We start from the raw sequence: 25,747 nt of genomic DNA on the forward strand, positions 1-25,747 counted from the left end.
CTGTCTGTGTGTGTGTGTGTCTGTGTGTACCTGGGGTATACATGGTATAGGTTACTCGGTTAGTCATCGAGCATTGCTGCTTTCCTCGATGTCTGAACAATGCGAAAAACATCCCTAATTTACACTTCTATGGATTACCAAGGAACAAAGCTCTTAAGAAACGGTACTATGAAATGATGATACCCCCAATTTGAGCGAGGGCACTGTATTCCTTGTTTCCTGTTTCCTGTCTTCAATGACGGTCTATTTCACAGTAACGTTCTGACTTTCCTAATGCACATTTTTGTTCATAAAGGCATTGGACTAGTAAGACAAAGGAGAATGCCCGCTTGAAAAACCGTAAAGAATTTTAATATTCGGCATAACTCAGATATATTGGGGAACAGATGAAATGCAACGTTGGAGGTTTATACGTAAAACGACATGGAAATCAAATTCTAGACGTGAATGTGTGTCCATTTTTTGTGTGAATGCAACATACTGTATGCTGAGAACGTCTTTTGTATTGATGTAGTCTCTACTTTCGAGAAATATGACACCGTCTTTGATTTCTATATGTTCACCTCACAAACTTCATTTTTTTTCTACAATCAATCAAAAACCATCAATATGTACTGTACGGATATTTTCTACTGTGTGTTATCTTCAGGTATATGTTACTTTTGCAATTGTGATTTCAGTTCGCCATGACGGAAGTCGTAGTTACGACATTAATGGACGAATTTCCACAGTTTATTAAGAAGTATTTACGACGTAAAGAGTTTGTGGTGCTGCTGGTGGTTTGCGTAGCCTTTGCGATTGGAATTCCTACCATTTTCGAGGTAAGGCTTTGTGACATATGAATACCACAGAGGGCGCTATTCAAGCGCCCCGCCATCGACTCACTATAACTTAATTAGATCACGTGTTTGGGATTCTGGAATACGAAGTTGCCAACTAAACAAACATTGTAGAATGTGTCAACAAGCAAGTGCAAATATTGACGCAAATCAGTTTGGAAAGAATTTGTCACCAGGGTTAGGTATATACCATATTGCTGTTGTCAAGTTTTGAACTAGTTTGTGTCTTCGTGAGCGGTTGATAATGTCATTGTTTTGTGAAGGATTTGACTGTCGATACATGTCATCAAATGTGCATTGCGTTAGAACTATATGATACAAGTTTGTTTGTTCGTTTGTTTGTTTGTTTGTTTGTTTGTTTGTTTGTTTTACATTTGATGATTTCCGTGTTATATGTGTACAATCTTCATTTCATGTTGAATAACAATTCGACAACTTTTCTGAGGACAGGTTCTCGTGTGTAAGCTTAGGAAGCCTTACATTTTTTTTTTATTCGAAGAAGTTTTTACATTCACGGTTAGTTCTATGTGTTCGAACCTGTCCGCATACACTCGTGTCTTCTCCATACACCAGTCGGTATCCGCACATTAGTCATTACATCTTTTTATCTATGCTACCTTGCGTTGCTTTAATTCTCGTCTGTCTCTCTGTCTCTCTGTCTCTCTGTCTCTTTGTCTCTCTGTTGGTCTTTGTCTTGCCTTGTCCTGTCTTACCTTACATGTATCCTGTTGTTTTAATAACCTGCCTTTGTTTATTTCAGGGTGGGATGTATTGGTTTCAACTGATGGATTGGTATACTGCTATTGTGTCCGTCATTATTGTTGCTCTGTTTGAAGTAATTGCTATTTGTTACATCTATGGTAAGTTCATATTTGTACACACGTCTTAGGTTCATCTTATGAATTTTTAACCACAAGCGAACCAAATTGCTGTATTAAACATGGTATTTCGCCAAAACGATAAGTGGTATATTTTCATTAGAATTCACAAATAAATCACTCCAGGTTTCGTTAGATTTGTTGTGTTTACTTCCTTGTCACAGGTGCGGGTCGATTGTCCCAAAATGTGAAGGAAATGATGGGAGAACTTCCAAACATTTTCTTTAGAGTGTGCTGGTGGGTAATCTCTCCAATTCTCTGTGTGGTAAGTAAAACAGTAATTGTGGGTTTTTTTCTGGATTTATACGACAATATATGAATAGAATTGATTGGATATGAATAGAAAGCAACTGCAGTTGATTTAGTGGCCCGTAAAAGAACTGTGTGTATGAATAAATCTAATATCTGTATAAGGTTGGTTCTATTCATTTTTACATTTTCCAAACTCACCCAACATTTGTTTATTCTGATAATGCCCTCTATGGCTTCACAGATGGTGACACCACAAGCGTGCATGTGGTCTAAGACTAAATCAGATGATTCATAGTATCTTTCTGATATTAATTGTTATTTCTATGGTATCCAGACTGTTAGAAGTATTATTATGAGTTGAAAGCATTACTAACATGTACACACACGCACGCACACAAACAAACAAACAAACAAACAAACAAACAAACAAACAAACAAACAAACAAACAAACAAACAAACAAACAAACAACCGAATAAATAAACACACACACACACACGCACGCACGCACGCGCGCACACACATACACATATACACACATACACACACATACATACATACATACATACATACATACATACATACATACATACATACATACATACATACATACATACATACATACATACATACATACATGTACATACATACATACATACATACATACATACATACATACACACACACACACACACACACACACACACACACACACACACACACACACTGACTTATAAGTTCCATATGCATTTCTTTCTACATACATACATCTTTTTTGAATCGGTTTTTTGAATCGGTTCACCAACGATGAGAAAAATAAAAAAGGCTGACCCTTAAGAGCTTTTCTCTTTCTGTCTACAGTTCATCTTCATTTCAAATTGTGCCTCGTACGAGGTTGTGACGTATGGTGACTACGTATATCCTGGTTGGGCAGAATTTCTAGGTTGGATAGTAGCTTCGATGTCAATTGTGTGGATCCCAGTTGGAATGATACATGCATTACTAACGAGTGAAGGAAATGTTGTTCAGGTAATGTTTTACGTTTGATGTATAATATCGAAGTAATAAATACGATACCCGTGTGAAAGATAACAATTAAGGACAGACAGGTCGAGAACCTGGTTGATTGAAAGAGACTGACTGGCGGACCGGTGGGCGGGCGGGTGGGCTGGCGGGCTGACAGACAGACAGACAGACAGACAGACAGACAGACAGACAGACAGACAGACAGTCAGGCAGGCAGGCAGGCAGGCAGGCAGGCAGACAGACAGACAGACAGACAGACAGACAGACAGACAGACAGTCAGGCAGGCAGGCAGGCAGACAGACAGACAGACAGACAGACAGACAGTCAGACAGTCAGACAGACAATAAACACATAACCCTCCACCCAACTCCTAATCATAGAGACTTGTCGTAGTGAGAACCACGACATGGTTTTGGGTTATCCAACCCCGGTATCCAACCCCCATTGACGTTAAGGGAGAGGGGTGGGGGAAGTAAGTTTTGGCATATCCTCTATAGTTCGAATGATCGGGATCAAAGTCCTAGACTCTGATATTCGTTCACAGTAGCAAAGCAAAGCAAGTTACCATCAGGTATAAAACAGTGTCATATCATACTCTATTTATTTGTATATGTTATCAGCGTCGTCTGTTTTCTATCTACAGAGATTTATTGATACCCTGACACCAAAAGTACCGAAGACTCACAGCGAGGCCGTGACAGGCAAGGAAAACATCGCCATGCAAGGAGAGATTATTCAAACAGAGGAAGGAGAATTGGAAATTGGAAATCTTGAAAACGAGAAAGTAGAGAAGACAGTATTTTGAAAACGTTGGCCGATTTTCATTTTTTAAGAACTTTATTATTTCCGTGAATAAATTAAAAATAAAACACCTTGTTTTGTGACAGACTATGTAAATATTTGAAAGTAAACGTGTGTTATTTTACATCGAAAATTTCTGTTTAGATTACATAACAAGACATACCTAAAGGTAGCATGGATGTACATGGATTTTAAAATGTTGTGTCTTTTTTTAAATTTAATTCATACCGTCTATATCTGTCACAGGGAGCCGGGAGGTAGCAATGTCAGCATTTATAATCTCGTCTTAACATGAACGTAGTCAGACATATGGGTAAATCTTCGGTTTTATTCCTCCTGTTCCCTGTGTTGTTCCACTTCTTGATCTGTTTCTCTGAGGAGAGAATATATAAATTTAGACATCTTGTCGACAGAATCAAGCATCTACTAATAAAGTGACACACTTTGAACAAGCCATACATCACATTGCATCAGGGACGAAGTCGAAAAGAATAACACCAAATGTGATAACGATCTATGTAAATATATGTACGATAAATCAAGTAACCACTATTGCCTTCTTATCAAATCTTGATTGCAATCTTTACAAATTCCCTCCCAACGTTGGCGGGCAAGTCATTCTTTTTGGATTCTGTTCACTGAATAAGACGGCAGGACAACCTGGTCCACCTAAGCGCGAACCATGACTTCGTTTGCGCAGAAAAGTAGTAAGACACGGATGTTATTTGTTGTAATTGGTTCGGTGGCGTTGCTTGTTGGTTTCACGTTTGGTATTTTGATCGGCGTGTTTGCAGTCAATGGCGAAGAAGAAAACCCGGCTGTGACCGCTGCATTGAGTGATGGTGACCCGTCGATTGCTGACGAACTCATCGGTGAAATCAAAGAAGATAACATCAAAGATTTTTTGAGGTGAGTCATATAAATTATTTGATTATCAAAACGCCCCAAAATCATATTGCTTCAATGATAAATACATGCATGTATATCAATCACACGCTACATTTGCAAACTCATTGTCTTCAGCGACGGTTCATAATATGCGGAATCCAAAAAACATCATAAAACGAAAACAAACGAGGCATTTCCCTAATTGTCAATTTTCCTATCAGCACTTCATTGATCTTGTTCGAAACTGAAGGAAAATGTGATGTCGGAAATAAATAGTTGTCTCAAGTGGAATTCGAAGTTTATCATCATGTACAATTGTTCATAATTTCCAAACGGATGGGCCAAATTAGGCTATCCTGACATGTCATTTGGGGTTTTTTAATTAAAAAGGCAGAGCGTCAGTCGTTCAAGGCTCCAGGTGGGGCTAGAAGGATCAGTGAAGGCTCGTTTAGTTCCTTTTGTCGCCTCTACATCTTCAATACGTATACGGGTATGCAATCGACTTAGTATACACGCCTAATGGCGGCTACTTTTAACTATAAACAAATCTTTGAATAGTATAACTGTATTTGATTCTTAGTAGTACAGTTATGAACATTACTCCACACGTGTAACTATTTTCTCGTATTAACTCTGTGGGGAAATTAAAAAAAAAGGAATTGTCGATTATGATGAAAATATGATGGCAAACCGTCACTTTCCTTGTATAATTTCTACAAGACCAGGAACAAGTTTTCATGTGGTAAAATCTGGAACGATTTGGAGATCGTTTATTTTCATAAAGTTTGTCCTAGGCCCCGAGGTACATCCTTCCTGAGGTCGAAATACAACGAGTAACACTGATGTAATGTACTTTCTCTATGTGCTACACTCGTTTATAATATTCATATATTGTAAACGTTAGTGTTTAAGTTGGTTTATTTACAAGCCTAGTATATGGTCTTTCTAATGTGGTCAGTTAGCAAATGAAACAGTATACTTGATATGGATGCTATAACCAATTGTGGTACATACAGAAAATGATTTACTTTGGTGTTATGGGTTGTAGAAATAGTATCCCTATATAAGATTTTACGGCAGGGGGCGTTCCGCGACCGAACTGGGTGACATTATGTTGAGATCATTTATCATTTATGAGCTTTTCTGTAAATAGATAAATCTTGAAAATGACAGCAATTTTAAATTTTTATATATTTACTTCCAAATATTTATTGACTAATCAATCTTTGTATTCACATACCTGTCAGAAGATTAATGAAAATGATTGCAATTTTCAACAGAAGGTTGAGTTTATTTTAATGTATATCATAAATCCTCGAATCAATAGTTTATGTTGACTTTTCACTATGTCTACTTTGTAAATCAAATAGCGTAGGTACATTTTCTTCTACCCCGTACAGTGTATTTCTAGCGTAGACAGTAACTATATCGGTTCCGCTCAGTCTAGGTCTTCCGCTAGAACTGTAGTAACTGTGTCGGTTCAGCTCCATCTCGGTCTTCCACTAGAACTACAGTAACTGTAGTGGATCCGCTCCGTCTTCGTCCTCCGCTTTAATTGTTGTTGTTGTTGTTGTTGTTGTTGTTGTTGTTGCTGTTGTTGTTGTTGTTGTTGGTGGTGGTGGTGGTGGTGGTGGTGGTGGTGGTGGTGGGTTTTTTTTTGGTTTTTGCAAACCCCTTAAGAAAACAAAAAGTACTGAAAGCGAAAAATGTTTAGTAACACAAACGAAATATAAAAAAGAATAAAAAAGCATTGCAAATATAAACAAAGCTACAACTTGAATTATTGCACCTAAGACAAACTCTAGAAAAGTTTGAAATATGCGTCCCTACTTTTGAAAATCTGCCAAAAGATTTATAATTACGAATAATGAAAATACTGTAAATATATAAATAATGTGGCACACTGTGTTCAGACATGAGATAGTATTAAAAACACCTATGCAAGTCGTGTAGTTTTGTTAATATGTTGTGATTATGTAATTTATTTTCAGTTCTGACATTTACACCTTTAATTTTAATTTTCTGCACAATTTATTTTAGTATATATATTTTTCGTTGCTCGATTTGGTAACGTTTAGTAATTCCTCTGGGAATTCCTACGTGTTCTACTAAAATAAATGGACATATCATGATCAGTGATTTGAAGAAGAATTTATCACAATTTAATGGGATTGGTTAACACAAGCATGATGTTCATTTCAGTGTGGATGGCTTGCTTGAATTGGAAATTTCATCTCATCTCCTTGTTCCTCTAGACACGGAGAAGGAATGAAAGCCATAGATAGCCTCAAGACTACTCTAATTCAAATACAAAGAAGAATTATGATTTTAAAAAATCAATTCCCCAACAATTCACTTCAGTATTCACCTTGTTGACATTTCAGTTACTTTACGAGTAATCCCCATTTAGCCGGTACTCCTATGGATTTGGAACAAGCTGAGTACGTGAGAGACACGTGGTTGGATCAGGGCTTGGAGTATGCTGATGTCGTCCCGTACAAAGTATTATTGTCATACCCGAATGGAATAGAAAATAGAGTAAGTCAGTCCAGAACGATAGAGTTATACATCCATTAGCCCATAATAGGGTCGAATGCAATTGCAATTTTACACGGACAAGTAGACCCATACCTTTTTTTCTTATAATATCTCCTTCTCCGTGCTGTAAACGACAGAAAGACTAACTTTCCATATTTCAAGACATTTTTAGAGACAATCCTAATCTTTTACAGTACATTTCTTGACTTGTAGGTAGAAGTAGTCCGTGACGATGAAACGGTTATAGTTGGATCTGCAAGGGAAGAGGCCATTCTAGACGAGTCACAGAAGAGAGATGACATTGTGCCACCTTTTAATGCTTACTCTGCAGCTGGAGTGGAAGAGGTATTATTTTATGTCCATTTTAAAATCTTTCAACATTGACATTAATTTAGATAATGTTGATCAAAAGAACGAGAAAAAATACTCGGTATAGATTCATTCTTTGGTTAAAACGGCAGAGTCGGGTGCACATGTAGGATAGAGGATCTATCGCACACCTAAAAAAATGTCGAGTTTCCTCTCTCAGCAACACAGCTGTCTCTCATTTGTGGGTTTCTATGGCAAATTGTATGACTGTCCTAAAAACATTCTTCTATTCCATAGGGTGAATTGGTATATGCCCATTATGCCAGAGTTGAAGATTTCTTCTTTCTTGAAAGAGACTTAAACATGAATTTGACAGATAAAATCATAATTGCTAAGTATGGACAAATCTTTCGTGGTGACAAGGTAAGTTTGAAATGTTGTGTCAGGTCCAAAGCTATATTACAGTTGTTATAAAAACAAAAGATTATAATATTTAGGCTACATGGGGCGCTGTTCAGAAGTATTTTTTGGATCAAGGTGGCCGGGTACTATATAGCCTCCCATGAAAACAAGTTACATCGCATCAAATAACATGGAGTAATACTAATTTACATCACATCAGATCAATATACAATATCTCATTTCCATCACAGAAAAGCCGCTTGTAATGATGGTGATTTCGAATGAAAAAAACAATATGCTTGGTAGCCGCAATAGCATTTCGCCTTACGCTATTAAAATAGAATATGAAAGTTGACTTATTCTAAAGCATGCTTGTGGAACGGTTGCTATGGTGTTGACCAATAAATGAAATGGTCGTTATTTTGATGACATACACCTGGGTGGTAGAATTCTACTGTGGGTACATGGAATTGTATTTACTTGATACACATCTATCTATATTTATATTTGTTACCAATCTGATTAAAATCTGATACGGTGAATACGAGTCGATTTCTTTATTTATTTACCTCTATTTTCTTCGTGTACCGTCGTTCTTTTTTTCGATTTCGTTGTTCCGGAAGACAACAAACTCGAAAACAAATTTAAACGACAATTACTAAAGAAAGGATTTAAAAAGGACATTTTGTCCGTCTGCCTGTTTGTCTGCCTGTTTATTTGTGTGTTAGCTAGCTATATCAAAATGGATACAGCATTGAAATGAAGCATTAGAGCGCCCTCTCTCTGGTTTGCAGGGCAATAATTAATGTCCTCTATTGCTTGCAGGCATTTAATGCAATGGCAGTGGGAGCTAAGGGACTTATACTGTATTCAGATCCAATCAACGAAGCACCTGCTCAGTACCAGGATGAAATTTATCCCGATGGAATATTTCTTCCTGGAAGTGGTGTCCAGAGAGGTTCACTTTTTAAAGATATGATGGACCCACTTACTCCGGGTTACCCATCACGGGGTAAGACATAAATCACATGGCAAAAAAATGAGTTATTTGCTTTGTCAGAGTGGTCTTTGAAAAATGTAACATGCAGAGTGGTTCGTTGACGTTTTATGGCGTTAGAATTGTCTAATGGCGAATATAGATATCAGTTTGGTAGAAAAGCCTCGCCGGCAATCGGCTTAAAATCCGATGTAGTGTACACTTCTCGAGTTCGTTTTTGCTGTTACATATACTGTCGTTTGTTCTTTTGGTATGTAACGAGCGCTCACAAATGAACAAACGACAGTAAACGGAACAGCCAAAAAGAAATCGCGAAGTGTACACTACATCGGATTTTAATCAGATTGGTAGAAAATGATGGGGAGAGGGCATAGTGAGTACAAATTACTTTTTGGTACAATTTTTCTTTTCTGTGTATATGTTTATCATTCCTCATGGTATCTCAGTACACAACATAAATCTGTGGGAGACCCATTGCATTCAGTTAATGCAGCTCTATCAATATCTGTTTTCACAAATCTACCAAACATTGATAGAGAGTAACATAAACTATATTTCTAATAGTGCTACATACGGTACAAATACCTGTTTGTGGTATTATACATTGCAGTATGAAATTAACAAAAAAAGTTCAGATTCTGAATCAAATTTAAAAAAAAATGTTTTTATGGCTTTAGTTATAATACATTCAGCTGCAGCCAACACCAAATGCATCTACAATGTCATTCAGACATAGTAGAGTGTACCTATTAATACCCAATATGAATGTAGTACGTAGTAGAATGGATCCAATGACATCACACCATTCTATTCGAGTTAATTAACTCTTAACATCTCCTCCGTTATGTATCTTGCTATTTAGATAAATGTCTTTAGTTTTATTTAATTCATCATCTCTCCTTTCAGAATACGCATATCGAATAAGCCAATCCGATGCCCATTTACCTACAATTCCCGTCCACCCCATCGGATATGATGACGCCAAGAAATTTCTCAGGTAGCTCTGGCAGGGCTTGTATTTTGCATTGGATTATTATTTATTTTCTGTAACTTTACAACTTCTATATATCATAAATATCTGTAAATAGAACTGTCACAGGCGCCAGGAAGTATTCATATCTCCTTAATGTAAATGCATGCACTCAACGAACTTACATACTCTTAAAGGGTCTTTTGATTTCTTATAATCAAGCCAAGTGTGCTTTTTTCTAAAAGTGGCCAAATTATTTTGTCTGTTAACCATACTTGTAATATTGCCGAGTTTTGACGATTTCTGAATTGACATCCATTGCTGACCAAGAGACCAAAATAGCACCAACAAATTTGAGAAATTTTGAGGACTATCCCATGAAGCATACTTCTTACTTATTTTGTTAACAGTCGAATGACGGGTGATGAAGTGATAGAGGACTGGCGTGGTGGTTTAGACATAATCTATAGATATGGTCCGGGATTCAGTGACAGTAATACAAGGTAACGCATTTCTATAACAGTTACTCTCTTTGCTTCCCAGAATACCTTGGCCCAGAGTACAGCAGACCTCTTCTAAGTCAGGTTTTCCAATTTTTATAACTCTATTTTAGGGTCACCAGTATAGTAAAATATGCCGCTAGTATAATAGAAGCCCCATGCACTTTGTTCCCGTTTAACATGGACTTAAGCCATTATACCATGCACAAGCCAAGTTGAACAAAAAATACGGAATATATACTCTGGTCGTTCACGACAACGCGTGTCTGTGTCACGACAACACGTGTCTACATCACTGATTTCCTGTGTTCGAAATATGAGTCAAAACCTTCAAAATAGGGAACTTGCAATCCAGACTGAGCATGCCCAGGCGCAAAGGACTATGGGATTATCTGTGGTTATCGTAATACCTAATCTGGAGCTACTGATAAAATAAACCTTCCACAATGGTCAGGATGACTATAAATTGATTATTTGTGGTTACAAACAATGGCGGGTTTGCAAGTTCCCTATTGCCATTACTTTCCCAGATTTGTCTTTGATATCACTGGCACTGGTATAATTATGTTATTTCCCAATATTTTTCTTCATTCAGCCGGAAAATATTAGTGACCTAAGGGTTGCCACTACTCGTCTATCGACTCGTAGTGACAAAGACCCCTTAGATCACTCGTATTTTCCTTATATCGGGGAATAACATCTCATTATTCTACGAATAGAACAAGACTGAATATTACAACAACCAATCAACTAGTTACAACGTACAATGTAATTGGTGGCATTCGAGGAGCTGTGGAGGAAGGTAAAGTACACTATTTGTGTTTCATGTATCCCCTAGTACTTCAAACAATATATTTATTTGCCATTCCCTGTGCCATGTGACAAGAACACCAGTCGTCCAATCCCAGTAAGTTTGGAAACAGTTTCGATATAACGAGACCCGTATAATAATTGGAAGAAAAAAAACTGATTTGTTGCGGGCTTATGTCATTGTTTATTTCAGACAGATACGTCCTGATTGGTAACCATAGAGATGCATGGGTATTTGGTGCTATCGACCCATCAAGTGGCTCAGCTGTCTTGATGGAAGTATCTCGTGCCTATGGAAAACTTGTGAAAGAAGGTGAGGTTGAAGTTCAACAAATTCAGATCCTCGACGGTCGAATCAAAGTAATAATGCCATTCTATTACCAAAACAACCTTTTCAAGTTATGCGAATTAGGTAATTGAAGAATGAAGAAGTATCGCGTTAATTTGAATAGGAAAACTTGTTTTGAAAATGAGGCTTCCTACACAACAGTTGCTAAAATTAGTTGGAAGGCTTTTATTTAATTTGTCCATAATGAATTAGCTTTAAAATGTCAAGACTTTTTTCTGTATATGTGTCACTTTTCTCTCGTATAGGTTGGCGTCCTCGTCGTTCTCTTGTGTTTTGTAGCTGGGGTGCAGAGGAATATGGTCTTATTGGTTCTAATGAATGGGTCGAGGTAAATTGTCTTATGTTGTAGTGGAGATTACCTTATAGTCAAGTAAGTTGTGATCAGTGTTAGAGGCACACTTTTACTGAGTTGATATTTGCATTTTCATGTAATTCTGCATTTGTGTTAAATCACTAGGAATTTGCCAAGCCTCTTGCGGCGAGGGCAGTGTTATACATCAACGTTGACAGCGCCGTCAACGGTGAGTACTAGCATATAATTAGAAATTTTGTTCACCGTGTTTACTTCGACCGGCTTCAGAAAGTGTCCTTGTTTAGACACGAGAGGGGACAGATTGTGTAAGACCGACTTGTGCTGTACCGTACGTTACACAAATTAGCTGAATACTAGCTATTTCACAATAGTTGGAATCAGAAAACAATTAAAATTACAGTTAAAGCTGTACCTGGTTAGGCCAAACATAGGTCTTCAACTCCACGATTTTCCCATATCTGATGTTGATCTTGTTTGTGGTGTAAGGTCATATCAGTTGAAATAATGAAAGATAGTATCGATACAAAAGAGTTGCTTGTTATTATGGATAATGTGATTCCAGGTGCTCACAGGATAAATGCTGGGGCGTCACCTCACCTGTTCAAAGCGGTCTACGAAGCTACCAAGAAGGTGAGCTAAACTTTTGTTCGACTTGAACCTGAAATATACTACGTGTTGTGATTGTTGTTATCTTTTTTTCTTCTTTGGACATCTCAGATTTGATATAGAAAGAAAGGAAGTAATTACTTCTCGCAAGGGAAGGTAATGTTATAGCTTTTTCTGTCTGTCGGTCTGTCTGTCTGTCTGTCTGTCTGTCTGTGTCTGTGGACACAATATGTCAAAAACAGCGTCAATGCAAAGAAACGTGACACATATCTTCCTTATCATCTTATGGGTAGAATAAGAACTTGTTAGGTTAAGACATTGTCCTTTTGCCTTGACCTTCAGGGTAGGTTATCAAAATCCAGCCATTTCGTATCTATCACAGACACTTTGTCGCATTTATTCGTTGCCATTTTGTTTTAAATGATGTCCACAGGTAATGTAGGAGAAGAAAAATATACACAAAGTTAACTTTTAGTGCTCATATTACTTTTCACGGAATGGTGTACGTGGCCGTGTTTGGAGTAATAGATCAATATATTACTGCATAACTCAAAAACTTCAATGCATATACATAGGGACATCATTTAAGTGTCTACCCCTATATAATCACACACAAGGTTTGTTGTCAGACAGTCAACTTTCACCTCGTCAGACAGTGACCTTTACCTTCTGGGCCAATTATCAAAATGAAGCTATTTTTGCATATTTCAGACACATTGTAGCATTTACATTGTAGCATTTATATGTGACCAATTTATTTCAAAATGATGCCTAAAGGTAATACAGAACATGCATTAGTTTTTGTGCATAACTTGGCCATATTTGTAGTGAGCCATCATGATGTACTGCATAACTCAACAACTTTAATACATGGAGACTCCATTCAAGTGTGTCTATCCCTATATTATTAGGTGTACAATATATCATTTGAGACCTGAGCTTTGACCGTGACTTTCACCTTCAGGGTCAATTATCAAAATCCCGCCATTTCACATACACATTTTAGTACGTACTTGTTACCATGAATTTCTTTAAAACTCAATCACATGAAAGTAAAGTATTTGAGGGGGGTATGTGATTTCTACAGAGAATTCTTTCATTAGGTATCGGACCCCCATCCAGAAGGAAACAGAAAAACCGTTTACGACTCATGGAAATCACGAAACCCAAAAGATGCTGGAGACCCCACGTCACTACCACTGTAAGATATTGAACATACTTACAATCTTGGTTTACACAATTAATTAAAGTTACACAATTAATTATTTAATATCTGTAATTAGGCTATATTTATTAAGAATGTTAGCTTCTTTCATATAATATGGTACATCAAGTGATGATAATAAAGTGCAAGTATTTGATCAAGTTTGCTGATAAAGTCCTTAATTGTAATCAGTCATTTGCATAATCATTGATTTTCATTCATTAGACAGTAACTAAAGAATACAGGGTTATAATTTCAGATATATTGGTAGATACATTGATAATAACAAAGTGCACGTGTGCTATAATGCTTTTTGATGTAGCTATTGTAATGGTCATTTTGAATAATTAATTGTTGGTAATTAGGCAATACCTTAGGTATGTATACTACAAATACAACTTGATATAATTAATGCTCCAATTAATCACGGGGTATATCTAATATGATAGCTTCAGCACAGAATTTTGCATTACAACAATTACTGCTTGTAGGAACAGAAATCTAAAGGCTTTGCTTTTACGGAAGACATTTAATCTACATCTGATTCCAATATGTTTCTCGCTTGGCATTGTGTATTTGTTCTTCTAGCATCTATGACCTTGGATCTGGAAGCGACTATGCACCATTCATGCAGAGAATAGGGGTGTCATCTATCGACTTGAGTTACAAAAACGAACTGGTGAGTGTATGCTTAAAACTATTTGGTCGAATCTTTAGCGGTCTGAGGTCGAACACATTGTGACAACGTTGGTCAAGAGTGTTGTTGTTGGTCAAGAGATACTTAAACCATAGACCCTCCACCAAAATTGATGGAGGGTGGCGAGTCTATGTTCAAACTAAATATAATGACCAAACTATGTGAACGATTATAACAAATTTAAATTGACAATATAGCATAACTCTCGTGTCGTTAATTTGTTGATGGACATTTGTACCCACAAACCACACGTTAAAAATGCATAGTGCGTAGTTCTGTCCCAACGATGCTAACTATTTATTTATAAACAATGGTGACGAAAATCGAACCTGCAACCTGCAGATTCCAAGTCGGCTTCAGCCATCATAAATCCACAGCATACCTAGCAGTATAGTAACCGGAAAAAGTGACATCTCTAAATATAATATCTTTACTTTTTTCAGAACGTTTTCCCCATGTATCATTCGGTATACGAAACGTTCCATCTGGCTTCTACATACAACGATCCGGAGTTCAAAGCTCATGCTGCGATTGGTCGTGTGATAGCGGAACTTGGTCGTTCTTTCTCCGATTCTCTTATCATCCCAATGGACTGCCGAGATTATGCACAACGAATCGAAGATATGGTTACAGCCTTCAAATCTGATAGCAACGGTCAGCTAATGCTCCAAGAAAACATTAAATTTGGTAAGGAAAGACACGATTTCGGAATTTAGTTAACTGTTACTACTTGTGAAACGTATTCATCACGAATTGTTCTATTCACAAAACAAAATGAAGTTTTCCCTATGAATTCAAACCCACACACTGCCACTGCAGTCACAAATGTTTATGTAATTGATTGTGTAAATTAGGATTGCTTCTGTGTTATTGCTTATTAACGCTGCATCATAAATAGATCACGTGACTACAGCTGTTGATAGGTTTTATGTATTTTTTATGACAAGTGTTTGTCATTTGTTTCATTTGTAGACGATTTAGACAGTGCCGTTGCAAATTTGACCAGTTCCAGCCAGTTCTTGCACAACATAATCGATAACTTGAATAACAAAAAGTAAGTTGCTTAGTTAAAATCATATTAATGTATTTTCATTTCGCAAACGGTATGAAACCAACACACACATAGTACGCTATCATGTATGTATGTATGTATGTATGTATGTATGTATGTATGTATGTATGTATGTATGTATGTATGTATGTATGTATGTATGTTTGTGCGTGCGTACGCGTGTATGTATGCATATATGAATGTATGTATCCCCTATTTATCTCGGCATGTACCCATGTCGCAGTATGTATGTATGTGTATCAAATAGCACTCTGGGGAGCATATGAAATACATTAATCAAACATAAGTAACGTAACTGTTGTAATTTTATGATAATATACATGTTTCTGTTTTCATCATGCTATTATGACATTGCTTTGACTAAAGTAACTAACATTATTATACTCCCATATTTTCTATTAGTCCAATGGCTTACCGTATTGTCAATGACAAACTAATGGGATTTGAACGTACTTTCATCGACCCCCTTGGACTACCAGACAGACAGCTCGTCAGGTAAGGCCTAAAAAATAATTGCTAGGTTCCGGTTAACCGACCCCACCTAGTTTTGCATTGCCGACCTAACCTTTTTTTAAGTGTATTCGAAAAAAAAATAAAATCGCAAAAATTGTGAAGTCTCACGAGAAATAGTGGATGCGGAAACTGACATCAACTTAAAAAGACTATTTAAAACTGTTCTTCCAATCTGTAATGGCTGTACATCTGAGGAAGAAATAAATAACACTGAGACCATTTGGAAAACAATGGAAATCCTGAACTAAACACTCACCATGAAAAAAAAATATATAATAAAATAAAATCTACTTACCCCACCTATTCTAAAATTGAGCGTAATCGCAACTACACTTTTTTTTATTAGGCCTAAATGAAAAGTCATAGTTGATGAGATATCACCACTCTACCTATTCTTTCAGTGTAAACTACATCATAAAGTACTCCTTGGTCATCATATACCTAACTTGTAGTGACACTTGGGATATTAAATCAAGAAATAGGCATCGATAGTGATGACGAACAACTGAAAGTACCGAAAATATTGAATTGATGTGTGTTACTTTTACTTAGAAAATCAACTTATAATGAAATATGTCTTCTTGGACAAATATATCTCAATGTACAATTTCTATCATATAACAGACACATGTACTTTCTATATATAGGTTCCGTAAGAAAAACATTTAATATGTATTTCTTTTTATATATTCTCGTTCTAGACATGTAATATTTGCTCCAAGCAGTAAAGATATGTATGCCAGTGCTGGTCTACCTGGGTTGACAGATGCGTTATTTGACATCGAATACGTTTCCACTGAGGACAGGGAAGAACGGTGGAATCAAGTGAGGAAAGAGTTGGCCACGGTGACCCATATGATTGAATCAGCTGCAGCCTATTTGGATCATTTCCTGACATCTTTGCATCGAGGAAAACAGAACGTTTAAGATAGAATGCACCTCAGGGACGATTTCCCTGATAAAAATACAAAGTTCTTAAATTCCCTCCAAACTTTGCCATGTGAAAAGGTTGTTCCTGCTACTTTCGAATTAATACATATAAATTTGGAGGACCAGTCACCACAGTCTTGTATTCAAGGAAATTGATAAGCTTTAATTTTCCCACAGCTGTAAAGGGGAGCACAACGCCAGGAAATAAAGGCATTTTCATAAAAAAAATAGGGTTGTGGAGAGTTATCTCATTATTTAACATCATCTAAATTTCACACGTCGATTACTAAGAAACGCCCATTTGAAATTTGCTGTGACAGTCATTGTCCTAGCAGTGGTCCTGTGTTGCCTCATCGCATGGGAGACATGCATGTGTATTTAGATGAACAGTAAATATTTATGTCTCCTAGGAGCATTGTACCTTGGTCAACAAATATACGAAAGAATTGAAGCTTTCATCACAGTGACTTCTGTTTATGGGGCATGATACAGATTAAAGGGTCGAAAAACTTTGGAATTTCTTAAGCCGGGAACGGAGAACTTGAGAAAATAAAACATAGCCGTGGCCGCCCTATTCCTGACCAATGAAAGGTATTACAAAGATCATGGGAAATTCCAGTTTTTTTCTCTGTCAATTCTCCAGTCACTGGCTCTAATATTGAATGATAATTATCTTTCCCTCGTGGAGGTCAGGGATATTTAGATTAAGTTATATTTAGTCTGTATTTGGATTTCTCGGACTCAGTGTTGCGACAATTAGCTTTTCATACTTCTTGTTGCTGTTGCTGTTAATGCCGCATGGTGAACATTTGGGAGAAGCGCTGCTAAACCACGTGAGTACATGTAGTCTGGGCGGAAGTCAAGATTCCTGGAAGAAGAAAAAGACTGAGGAACTTCACAATTAAAAAAAAACTATAGCAACATCAGTAATAAAAGTATTCGCTAGATTTTTGATTGTTGGTGAATGAATGCACGAGAAATAGTCATTCTATTTAAAATGTTCCAATTTGCAAAGATAAGCTTATTATGAGTGAATATTTAAAAAAAAACCACACATTTCAAGAATTTTCAAAACCCCCCCCCATCGTATCCTGATTTGTTTACGTGAACCCTTCACATTTTGTCCCCCCCCCCCATAAATTGTGCTCGTCCCCTTAGAAAATAAAGGAAGTCCTACAAACAACGCTGCGCTAATAACAAAGCATACAAAAAAGTATTGTTACGGTTTAGTTTTCTAATTCCTTAGTGCTGCAGCTCTTTTTCTTTCATTTACTCATTTCCATGTACTATTCCATCGAACAAGTGCAATTTAAGGAAGACATTATGGCTTGAAGCTCAAGATATATTTCATGGTTTTAGAACGAGGCTACCCAGATCCCAGATGACCTCTGATGACCTCAATCTGATTATCTCCGCGTGAACTTTATAAGATCATGTGACCATAACAGACGGACCGAAGTTGTGTGCATGCAGTTGGCTGGGTGATTAGACTTCCACGTGTGCGCAGGTGAGTTCATATCATATGTGTCGGGATATTAACAAGTGGAAACGGTTCTTTTGTGGAGGGTCGTTCCCTACTCCGTCGCATCTACGACACACGTGTATTTTAATAGAATGAGATACCGGGTCTCCACATATTTATTACCGATGTATTATTACTCAACTAGCAGATCAAATCCACCCGGAAAGGGCGGGGGGGGGGGGGGGGCATTAAGTATGTAAGTATTTGAAATTGTCAATAACACTGATCAGTGCAAGTTACCAGTTACGTCGACAACGTCATGTAACAGGGTAGGGGGGGGGGGACATCATCAACCAATCCATACACAAAAATGAACATCAGTATCGGGAAGCATTTTCTCAGCGTCATTGAATGATCAATGGAATAAACCACCGGACTATGCCATATCATAGACAGGGTCTATGGTCATATCAATCATGAACGTCATCAGTGAACCACTTCACAAAAATTTACGATAACTATTCAAATGAACAGGGGGATATGTAGAACTTGAAGTGGTTAAGTCCAGTAAAACTGACTCACAGTTATTCGTGTACACAGGTAATTTGTTGTCTAAAATAACGAAGTGACAACCTTTAAGTAGCAGGCCTTTGACAGATGACAATGCGCGATAGCTTTCTCAATGCCAACACAACAAAATTAATGTTCATCCATTACTTGATCATGAACGAAGTGAAAACCTTAAGTAGCAGGCCTATGACAGATGACAATTCGTGATAGCTTTCCCAATGGCAAGCCAACACAAAACAACAAAATTAATGTCCATCCATCCCGCAATCATGATATACAAAGTTATTTAATGAATAAGATTAACAAAGCATGCAGTGTGACATGTCTTTCTCAAAGGCTTGTCATTGGAGTGTTGTCACATCTTGTGTACCACAAGGGTCCATTTTAGAACCATATTTTGTACTAGCAAGGGAATAAAATATTGTCTGACTCTCCAGACCTCAATTGATAATTTGTGAAATGGTCGAAAAAGTGGCATTTAGAACTTAAAGGGTATTAAAAACCTATTTGATATGGGGGGAAGGGGCGAAGAAATTTGACCACACAAATCAATTTTTTATTAAGCCTCCACAACAGCAGATTTTTTTCCAAGAGCAACGAGAAATAATTTCTCCTTTTTTTTAGAAATATGTTTTGTAAATTTGAATAATGTTCTCACATTACACCTCATCTCGTCACACTGTGCCATATACAAAGTTATTGACAACCCTAGTACATAATTGTGTATTGATCAAGTTTTTATTTATTTATTTGATTGTTGTATATACATACATACATACATACATACATACATACATACATACATACATACATACATACATACATACATACATACATACATACATATATACACACATACACACATACACACATACATACATACATACATACATACATACATACATACAATACAGACAGACAGACAGACATACATACATACATACATACATACATACATACATACATACACACACACACACACATGTACACACACACACACACATACATACATACATACATACATACATACATACATACATACATACATACATACATACATACATACATACATACATACACACATACATACATACATACATACATACATGTGCAGTTGTACTACAACCCCATTGGCACTATTTTTTTCAAAAGATTTTTTTGTTCAGATTCAATATATAGGGTTTGTCAAGTCATGTCAAATAGAGATAAATAAACCTCATACACATCAAATAAATCAACATTTATTTATTTATTATTTATTTATTTATCTACTTGGGAGTATTTGTCTTTGGTACACAAAACTATATATGCTGAAAATTGTAGGTAATGTTCTTACATCCCATTGACAGCATGTGTTAAGACATTTATTCAAATAATCTTTTGGAGCATTGTGGTATGTACACATCTTGATATGCACATCTTGAATAACAACCATCTCTTTTTCTGTTTTAAGGGACCATAGTTAAAGACGTTAAAGATGACAGCCATAGAGATATGTGTTGACAGTGTAGAGTCAGCTATTGCTGCAGAGAGAGGGGGTAAGTATGTTTGACAGTCTAACCAGAACTATACTGCATCAGGGGTGAACAAATCCACTGGTCCTGGGTCCGGGACTAGCTATTTTTTGGGGCGAACCACACAAATTTTCCGTCAGACCATAGACCCTCCCCTGGGTGGAGGGTCTATGGTCAGACCAGTACCTTACTGTTATTAATTATGTTAAAAAGTCGTCTGAATATTCATAGGCAAGATTTAATGTTTCACATTAGAGGGACCTTGGACCACTAATTTTTTCAGCAGGTCCACTGGATTTTTATGGCACTGGTCTGGGGACCACCAGTTCACAAAATGATTTGTTCACCCCTGTACATGTATCATTTATTCATCTTTAATATACAATGTCTGAAACATTTCAATGCAGAGCTCTGTTCTCTCAGTGAACCCAAGCTATTGCAAAATATGTATAAACCAACACACATCCACCACAGATGAGAAAAATCTACTAAAACTTAGACTAGTACAAAAGTTACACAGGCAAGGTATTACTTTAAAAGGATTGACATCCAATAGTGGTACCTGCCGTCAGCAAATTAAATTCTAAAGTTCTTTTAAAAGTCAAAGCTGATCTCATCTATTGGGACAGACTATTCCACAGAACAACACCGCTGTAATGAAGCCATACCCAGTAGTTTTAACTTTAGGAAGGTAAAGATTGCCATTACTGGCCTGTTTTGTAATATACCAGAATGGATCTGGTTTGGAAGACTGGTCATTTCAGTGAGAAAATCACATTGGTACGTGTAGTAAAGGTGCAAAAATTACGGACAGTAATATCCCCAAAAAGTACTAGATTCACTGACTGTTGATTTGAAAACTTTGTTAAAAGCAAAATCCAAGTTAATATATTGTGTTGGAAGTGGCTGATTATTGACTATCAATGTTTTCCATAATGACTGGTACCCCAAAAATTAAATCATATTTTTTTATTCCGTATATTAAGAATTTCTATACTGAATGTCATGTTAAGATCAATCCTCTTTCTCCCAACCTGTACTTGTGTTCAAACAAATACCTCCTTAGGAGAAAGGGGATTAAGGAAGGGAGCATACATGTTCACAGAAGTACAGCCACTGAGAACACTGCAAGCACTCATGCAAATACCCCTAGTACGCCACACTTTAACTCACGTGGCATTGGGCTAGCTGTTTTTACTACATATATTCATCTGAAACAACAAATTTCCGTAAAATTGTACTGTAAGATTACATACGTCTGTGTACAGCGAATGATTGAATTCTCATTTGCATATCATTTGCATATAGGTATGCACTAATGTTTTCGGTATGCACTGCCAATACCACTAATATGCACGCACACTGGTGCAAGTAATCTCTCAGCCCATATGTAATAATATAAATACATTTTGATACATGAAAGTATTATAGTAATCACCGACATTAAATTTACAGACTATGCCCATGTAATTCCCGTGATTTTTTCCACCCACAGGTGCATCCCGTGTAGAACTATGTGCTGCTTTAATGGAAGGTGGGATAACACCAAGTCTTGGTAAGTGAATGCACTGTCTTCAACTTGTCATATAGCTTTCATAGTAAAGTTTTGATATGCTGCAAGTACCAACATTCCTGAGGCTAATTAACGCTGCTATATTCTACCTTACCTATTTTAACATTACATTCATTGCAGTAAAAGTACACTCTGTGTCTATGTACTGCCTTACCTTGCATTCTAGTAACAGTACATTCTGTGTGTATATTCTATAGGATTACTCAGAGCTGTCAAAGCAGAGTGTCGATTGCCTGTCTTTGTTATGATCAGACCTCGTGGTGGTGATTTCTGTTACTCAGATTTTGAACTTGATGTGATGAGACAAGATATTTCACTGGCAAAGGAAAATGGCGCTGATGGCATTGTGTTTGGGATGTTAACAAGGTAAACATTTGTCAGTGTATGAAAATATATGCGATATAAATTGGCCGTTGTAAGCTCACATAAGGGCCTCTAGCCGAAGTAGATAATCAACTAATAAATTTTTAGCTAAAATATCATTTTTAATGACTACACAGTTTATGAAAATACCTTTATTTACTGGAGTGGTGTTCTTCTGTAATTTCATTCAATTTACAGGAGTGGTGAAGTAGACGTTGAAAGATGTCAAGTGTTCATAGGTAAGTGTCAAAGGTCAGTTTTTATAGGCCTGGATCTATTTAGTCAAGATCATGAATGTTGTGGAATGCACTATTCTCTATTGAGAAATAGAAGAATTTTGCTATAGTAAATGCAGGGCACCAAAAGAAGTAAAGTGTCAACAACAGAACTCTTTTTTCCTCACTACATACTGGCTTTGTATTCACAGCACTACATACTACTACATACTGGCCTTGTATTCATAGCACTACATACTACTACACACTGGCTTTGTATTCATAGCACTACATTCTACTACATACTGATTTGAAATTGATTGTGCTGTCTGAAACATTTTCAATTTTGGTCAATTTAGTTAGAAGAGCAGGGGGAGTCTGGGGCCTAACTAAAAGAATTTATTTTTTTATCATACATTGAACCATTGATCCTGCCCCAAACTAGGTGACGTACTTATAATGCAATGACCTGAGATTCAATCCTAGCCCTTTAAGTTGATAAAGTTATAATTTGAATGTTCAATCATATTATTGACTTTTGTTTGTGTTCTAGAAATGTCCAGACCACTAGAAGTAACCTTCCATAGAGGTAATGTTATTATAAAGATAGAGTTTTCTTGAACAAAGTACCAGCAAAAGTTTAAGCAGTTTATTTCTGAGGTGCATTCTGTCACTTTCACGGAAACATTTCTCACACATGCACATACATAAAAACACGCACACACACAATAAAAACACTTGGGCATACAAAAGAGTGCACACACATAAAAACACCCACAGACACATAAACATATGCAGAAACACACAAAATATTATGTAGACATTGACACATACACTGAAGTGTACAAGTAAACTTTCAGTAAAGGGACCGTGCCACTTATCTGTTCACCAAAGCATATGGTGTGCTTTAGCCATTCAGAGCTACTGAACAGAACATTGCTCTGGAAATCAGCGCTATAGAAATTTGATTGATTGATTTCTAATTGTTAATGGTCTACAGTATATTTTACAATTCACTGTGGTACATAATTGTATAGTCTAGCTGCAAGACCTCAGGCAATCAAGCTTGAGGACGAATGCCTGAGACCTTTGGTCGCCTTCACAGTGAGCAGAAGTGCCCAAGGGGAGTAGCAGCAATACTAATAATTGTATACCTCGAAGAGATGTGGTCAACAATCAACATGCCCCATTTGCTATAATTTGTACAGCATTTGATATGGTACAGAATCCATCAAAGGCTCTAGAGGACTTGATAAGACTTCACTTCAACAGAGTGCTAACAAGTGGCTTAGAAAGTACTGCATTAGAAGGCACTCCAGTCATCAAACAACTTATAGAACAAGCCAGGAAAAGAATTACAGTAGTTCCAGGTACGTAAGAATTACAAACTTTCATACCAAACAGATACTGTACAATTCCTTGTAGAACTGGTAGCACTTGTACAGAAACAGATTGAAATCGTGGTTGCCGTTGAGGGCGCTGTTTGGTACCAACTCAAAAATCAATATGATTTGATTTGTCATGTATACAGCTGCAAACAATGTATTTACCCACAAGGTTCATGGTGTAATTATATTACAAGTAAGTTATTGTACCTAACAAAACATTTTCAAAAAAAAAAGAGTTCTCGTAGCAGCTATTTCCCCATGTATCATTTGCCAAAATTAGTGTATCTGGCATGTCCTAAAATGCCATGCAGCGAAATGAATATGTTCACAGTACCATCAATTATATATCTTTATAATTATAATCATATTCTGTATATTTCTTTTTTACAAGGTGGGGGAATAACAGACAGAAACCTACACAGAATACTAGAGGAAACAGGGGCCCAAGAATTTCATTGTACAGCAAGAAGAAGCCAGTCATCAGTGATGGTATATCACAATACCAATGTACATATGGGTGCTGCTCTGTATCCACCAGAATATACCACTAAATTTACAAATGCTGAATTAGTGCAAAAACTTAAAGATATCGCTGGTGCAGTTTCCTAATTTCAACATTTTCAGCAGCAGTGCTTCATTCCATGGTATTTTAGAGACACCTTTCAAGTATGTACACTCATATTGTTAGAGGCAAGCTTTTTGTCCAGACCGACTTTTGACCTTGACCTTCATCTTCAAGGTCAACTTGAGATTTGCCCGGCTATAACTTTGGAGACTCCAATTAACAGCACATTAGTGTTGGGGTATGTCTCTGAATGCAGAAGACTTCTTTATATTTCCCCAATGACTAATTGATGTTATCAACAGGAGTGGCATAACATAATTAATGAATCTCCAAGGCCTCAGGTTTTATTCAAACTTAAAGTCTCAACTAGAACCCAAATTATATCCATATACCCAGATATAAAATCACATTGGCTAAACTTCATTGCTCAAATCTAATGAGATAGGATGATATACCACTAAAGCTATGCCTGCCAGACATGTTGGTTTGAATGTTCTGGAAGATGAACTCCATGTTTTGTTAATTTGCCCTTTTATACCAGTTGCTTAGAAAAGAACTACATCGTAATACCAATATCTTCATACAGAACCCAACAACCCAATAACTTTGCTATCTTCCAGTAACCAATATTAGTCAGTTTATTTTTATGTACAGAGTGTTATTTAAGCAGAGAGAAGACACTATTATCTTTGTAAGTTCTATTTTTGTCATTGTGTTGCAAAAGTTACTTTATTGTGTATACTCTTTATTGTTTAATGATGGATGGTGGCGCCCTATTTTCATGAAATAAATTCCATTTGATATTCATGTTCAGGTCCTTGTCACACCAGCTTCAATGCTGTTCAAGTTGACAATGTAATTTTTGAATCCTGCAAATATTCAATAAAAGATTCTCAGGAAATGTTCTTCAATATAAGGTATTGTCTGGCTGAATTAATTCATTGGACTCCATATTCTAGCATGATCACAGACTGTAATCATGCTAGAATCACAGTGTAGAATGCAGATGTGTGTGTGTGTGTGTGTGTGTGTGTGTGCATGCAGACTAGAATGCTGATAAACGTGTGTGTGTGCATTTGCATGAGTCCATATGTGTGTGTGTGTGTGTGTGTGTGTGTGTGTGTGTGTGTGCATTTGCATGAGTCCATATGTGTGTGTGTGTGTGTGTGTGTGTGCATTTGCATGAGTCCATATGTGTGTGTG

At 36.8% G+C, this 25,747-nt stretch overlaps 3 protein-coding genes across 3 annotated transcripts in view; all 3 read left to right on the plus strand.

Annotated features, from left to right (window-relative positions):
* The window catches only part of LOC144436983 (sodium- and chloride-dependent GABA transporter ine-like), a 10,880-nt gene extending 7,080 nt beyond the window's left edge, over positions 1 to 3,800 (plus strand). The window contains exons 9-13 of the mRNA XM_078125850.1: positions 681 to 821; positions 1,600 to 1,699; positions 1,882 to 1,982; positions 2,830 to 2,997; positions 3,639 to 3,800. Coding sequence (XP_077981976.1) covers positions 681 to 821; positions 1,600 to 1,699; positions 1,882 to 1,982; positions 2,830 to 2,997; positions 3,639 to 3,800 — 672 coding nt within the window. The remainder of the gene's footprint in view (positions 1 to 680; positions 822 to 1,599; positions 1,700 to 1,881; positions 1,983 to 2,829; positions 2,998 to 3,638) is intronic.
* Positions 3,801 to 4,478: 678 nt separating this feature from the next.
* Positions 4,479 to 16,891, plus strand: LOC144436984 (glutamate carboxypeptidase 2-like). The gene is made up of 18 exons (XM_078125851.1): positions 4,479 to 4,705; positions 7,069 to 7,222; positions 7,436 to 7,567; positions 7,829 to 7,954; positions 8,759 to 8,945; positions 9,837 to 9,927; positions 10,311 to 10,403; positions 11,120 to 11,202; positions 11,404 to 11,523; positions 11,805 to 11,887; positions 12,017 to 12,080; positions 12,435 to 12,502; positions 13,582 to 13,679; positions 14,271 to 14,361; positions 14,823 to 15,066; positions 15,352 to 15,433; positions 15,854 to 15,946; positions 16,666 to 16,891. Exons 1-18 carry the CDS (start codon positions 4,479 to 4,481, stop codon positions 16,889 to 16,891), a joined length of 2,262 nt encoding a protein of 753 aa, XP_077981977.1.
* Positions 16,892 to 18,339: 1,448 nt separating this feature from the next.
* Positions 18,340 to 25,229, plus strand: LOC144436621 (copper homeostasis protein cutC homolog). The gene is made up of 8 exons (XM_078125447.1): positions 18,340 to 18,401; positions 20,380 to 20,464; positions 21,936 to 21,995; positions 22,211 to 22,379; positions 22,575 to 22,615; positions 23,145 to 23,180; positions 23,800 to 23,961; positions 24,371 to 25,229. Exons 2-8 carry the CDS (start codon positions 20,404 to 20,406, stop codon positions 24,586 to 24,588), a joined length of 747 nt encoding a protein of 248 aa, XP_077981573.1. The 5' UTR covers positions 18,340 to 18,401; positions 20,380 to 20,403; the 3' UTR covers positions 24,589 to 25,229.
* The last annotated feature ends 518 nt before the right edge of the window (positions 25,230 to 25,747 follow it).

This window comes from Glandiceps talaboti, chromosome 6 (assembly GCF_964340395.1).
Source record: "Glandiceps talaboti chromosome 6, keGlaTala1.1, whole genome shotgun sequence".
In the NCBI taxonomy this organism is placed as follows: domain Eukaryota; kingdom Metazoa; phylum Hemichordata; class Enteropneusta; family Spengelidae; genus Glandiceps; species Glandiceps talaboti.

Coding starts and splice junctions, on each gene's coding strand:
- LOC144436984 (XM_078125851.1), top strand. CDS start 4,479: ATGACTTCGTTTGCGCAGAAAAGTAGTAAGACACGGATGTTATTTGTT. Junction 4,706..7,068: donor AACATCAAAGATTTTTTGAG/GTGAGTCATATA, acceptor TTGACATTTCAG/TTACTTTACGAGTAATCCCC. Junction 11,888..12,016: donor GTTCTAATGAATGGGTCGAG/GTAAATTGTCTT, acceptor TTAAATCACTAG/GAATTTGCCAAGCCTCTTGC.
- LOC144436621 (XM_078125447.1), top strand. CDS start 20,404: ATGACAGCCATAGAGATATGTGTTGACAGTGTAGAGTCAGCTATTGCT. Junction 22,616..23,144: donor AAGATGTCAAGTGTTCATAG/GTAAGTGTCAAA, acceptor TTTGTGTTCTAG/AAATGTCCAGACCACTAGAA. Junction 23,181..23,799: donor AGAAGTAACCTTCCATAGAG/GTAATGTTATTA, acceptor TAATTTGTACAG/CATTTGATATGGTACAGAAT.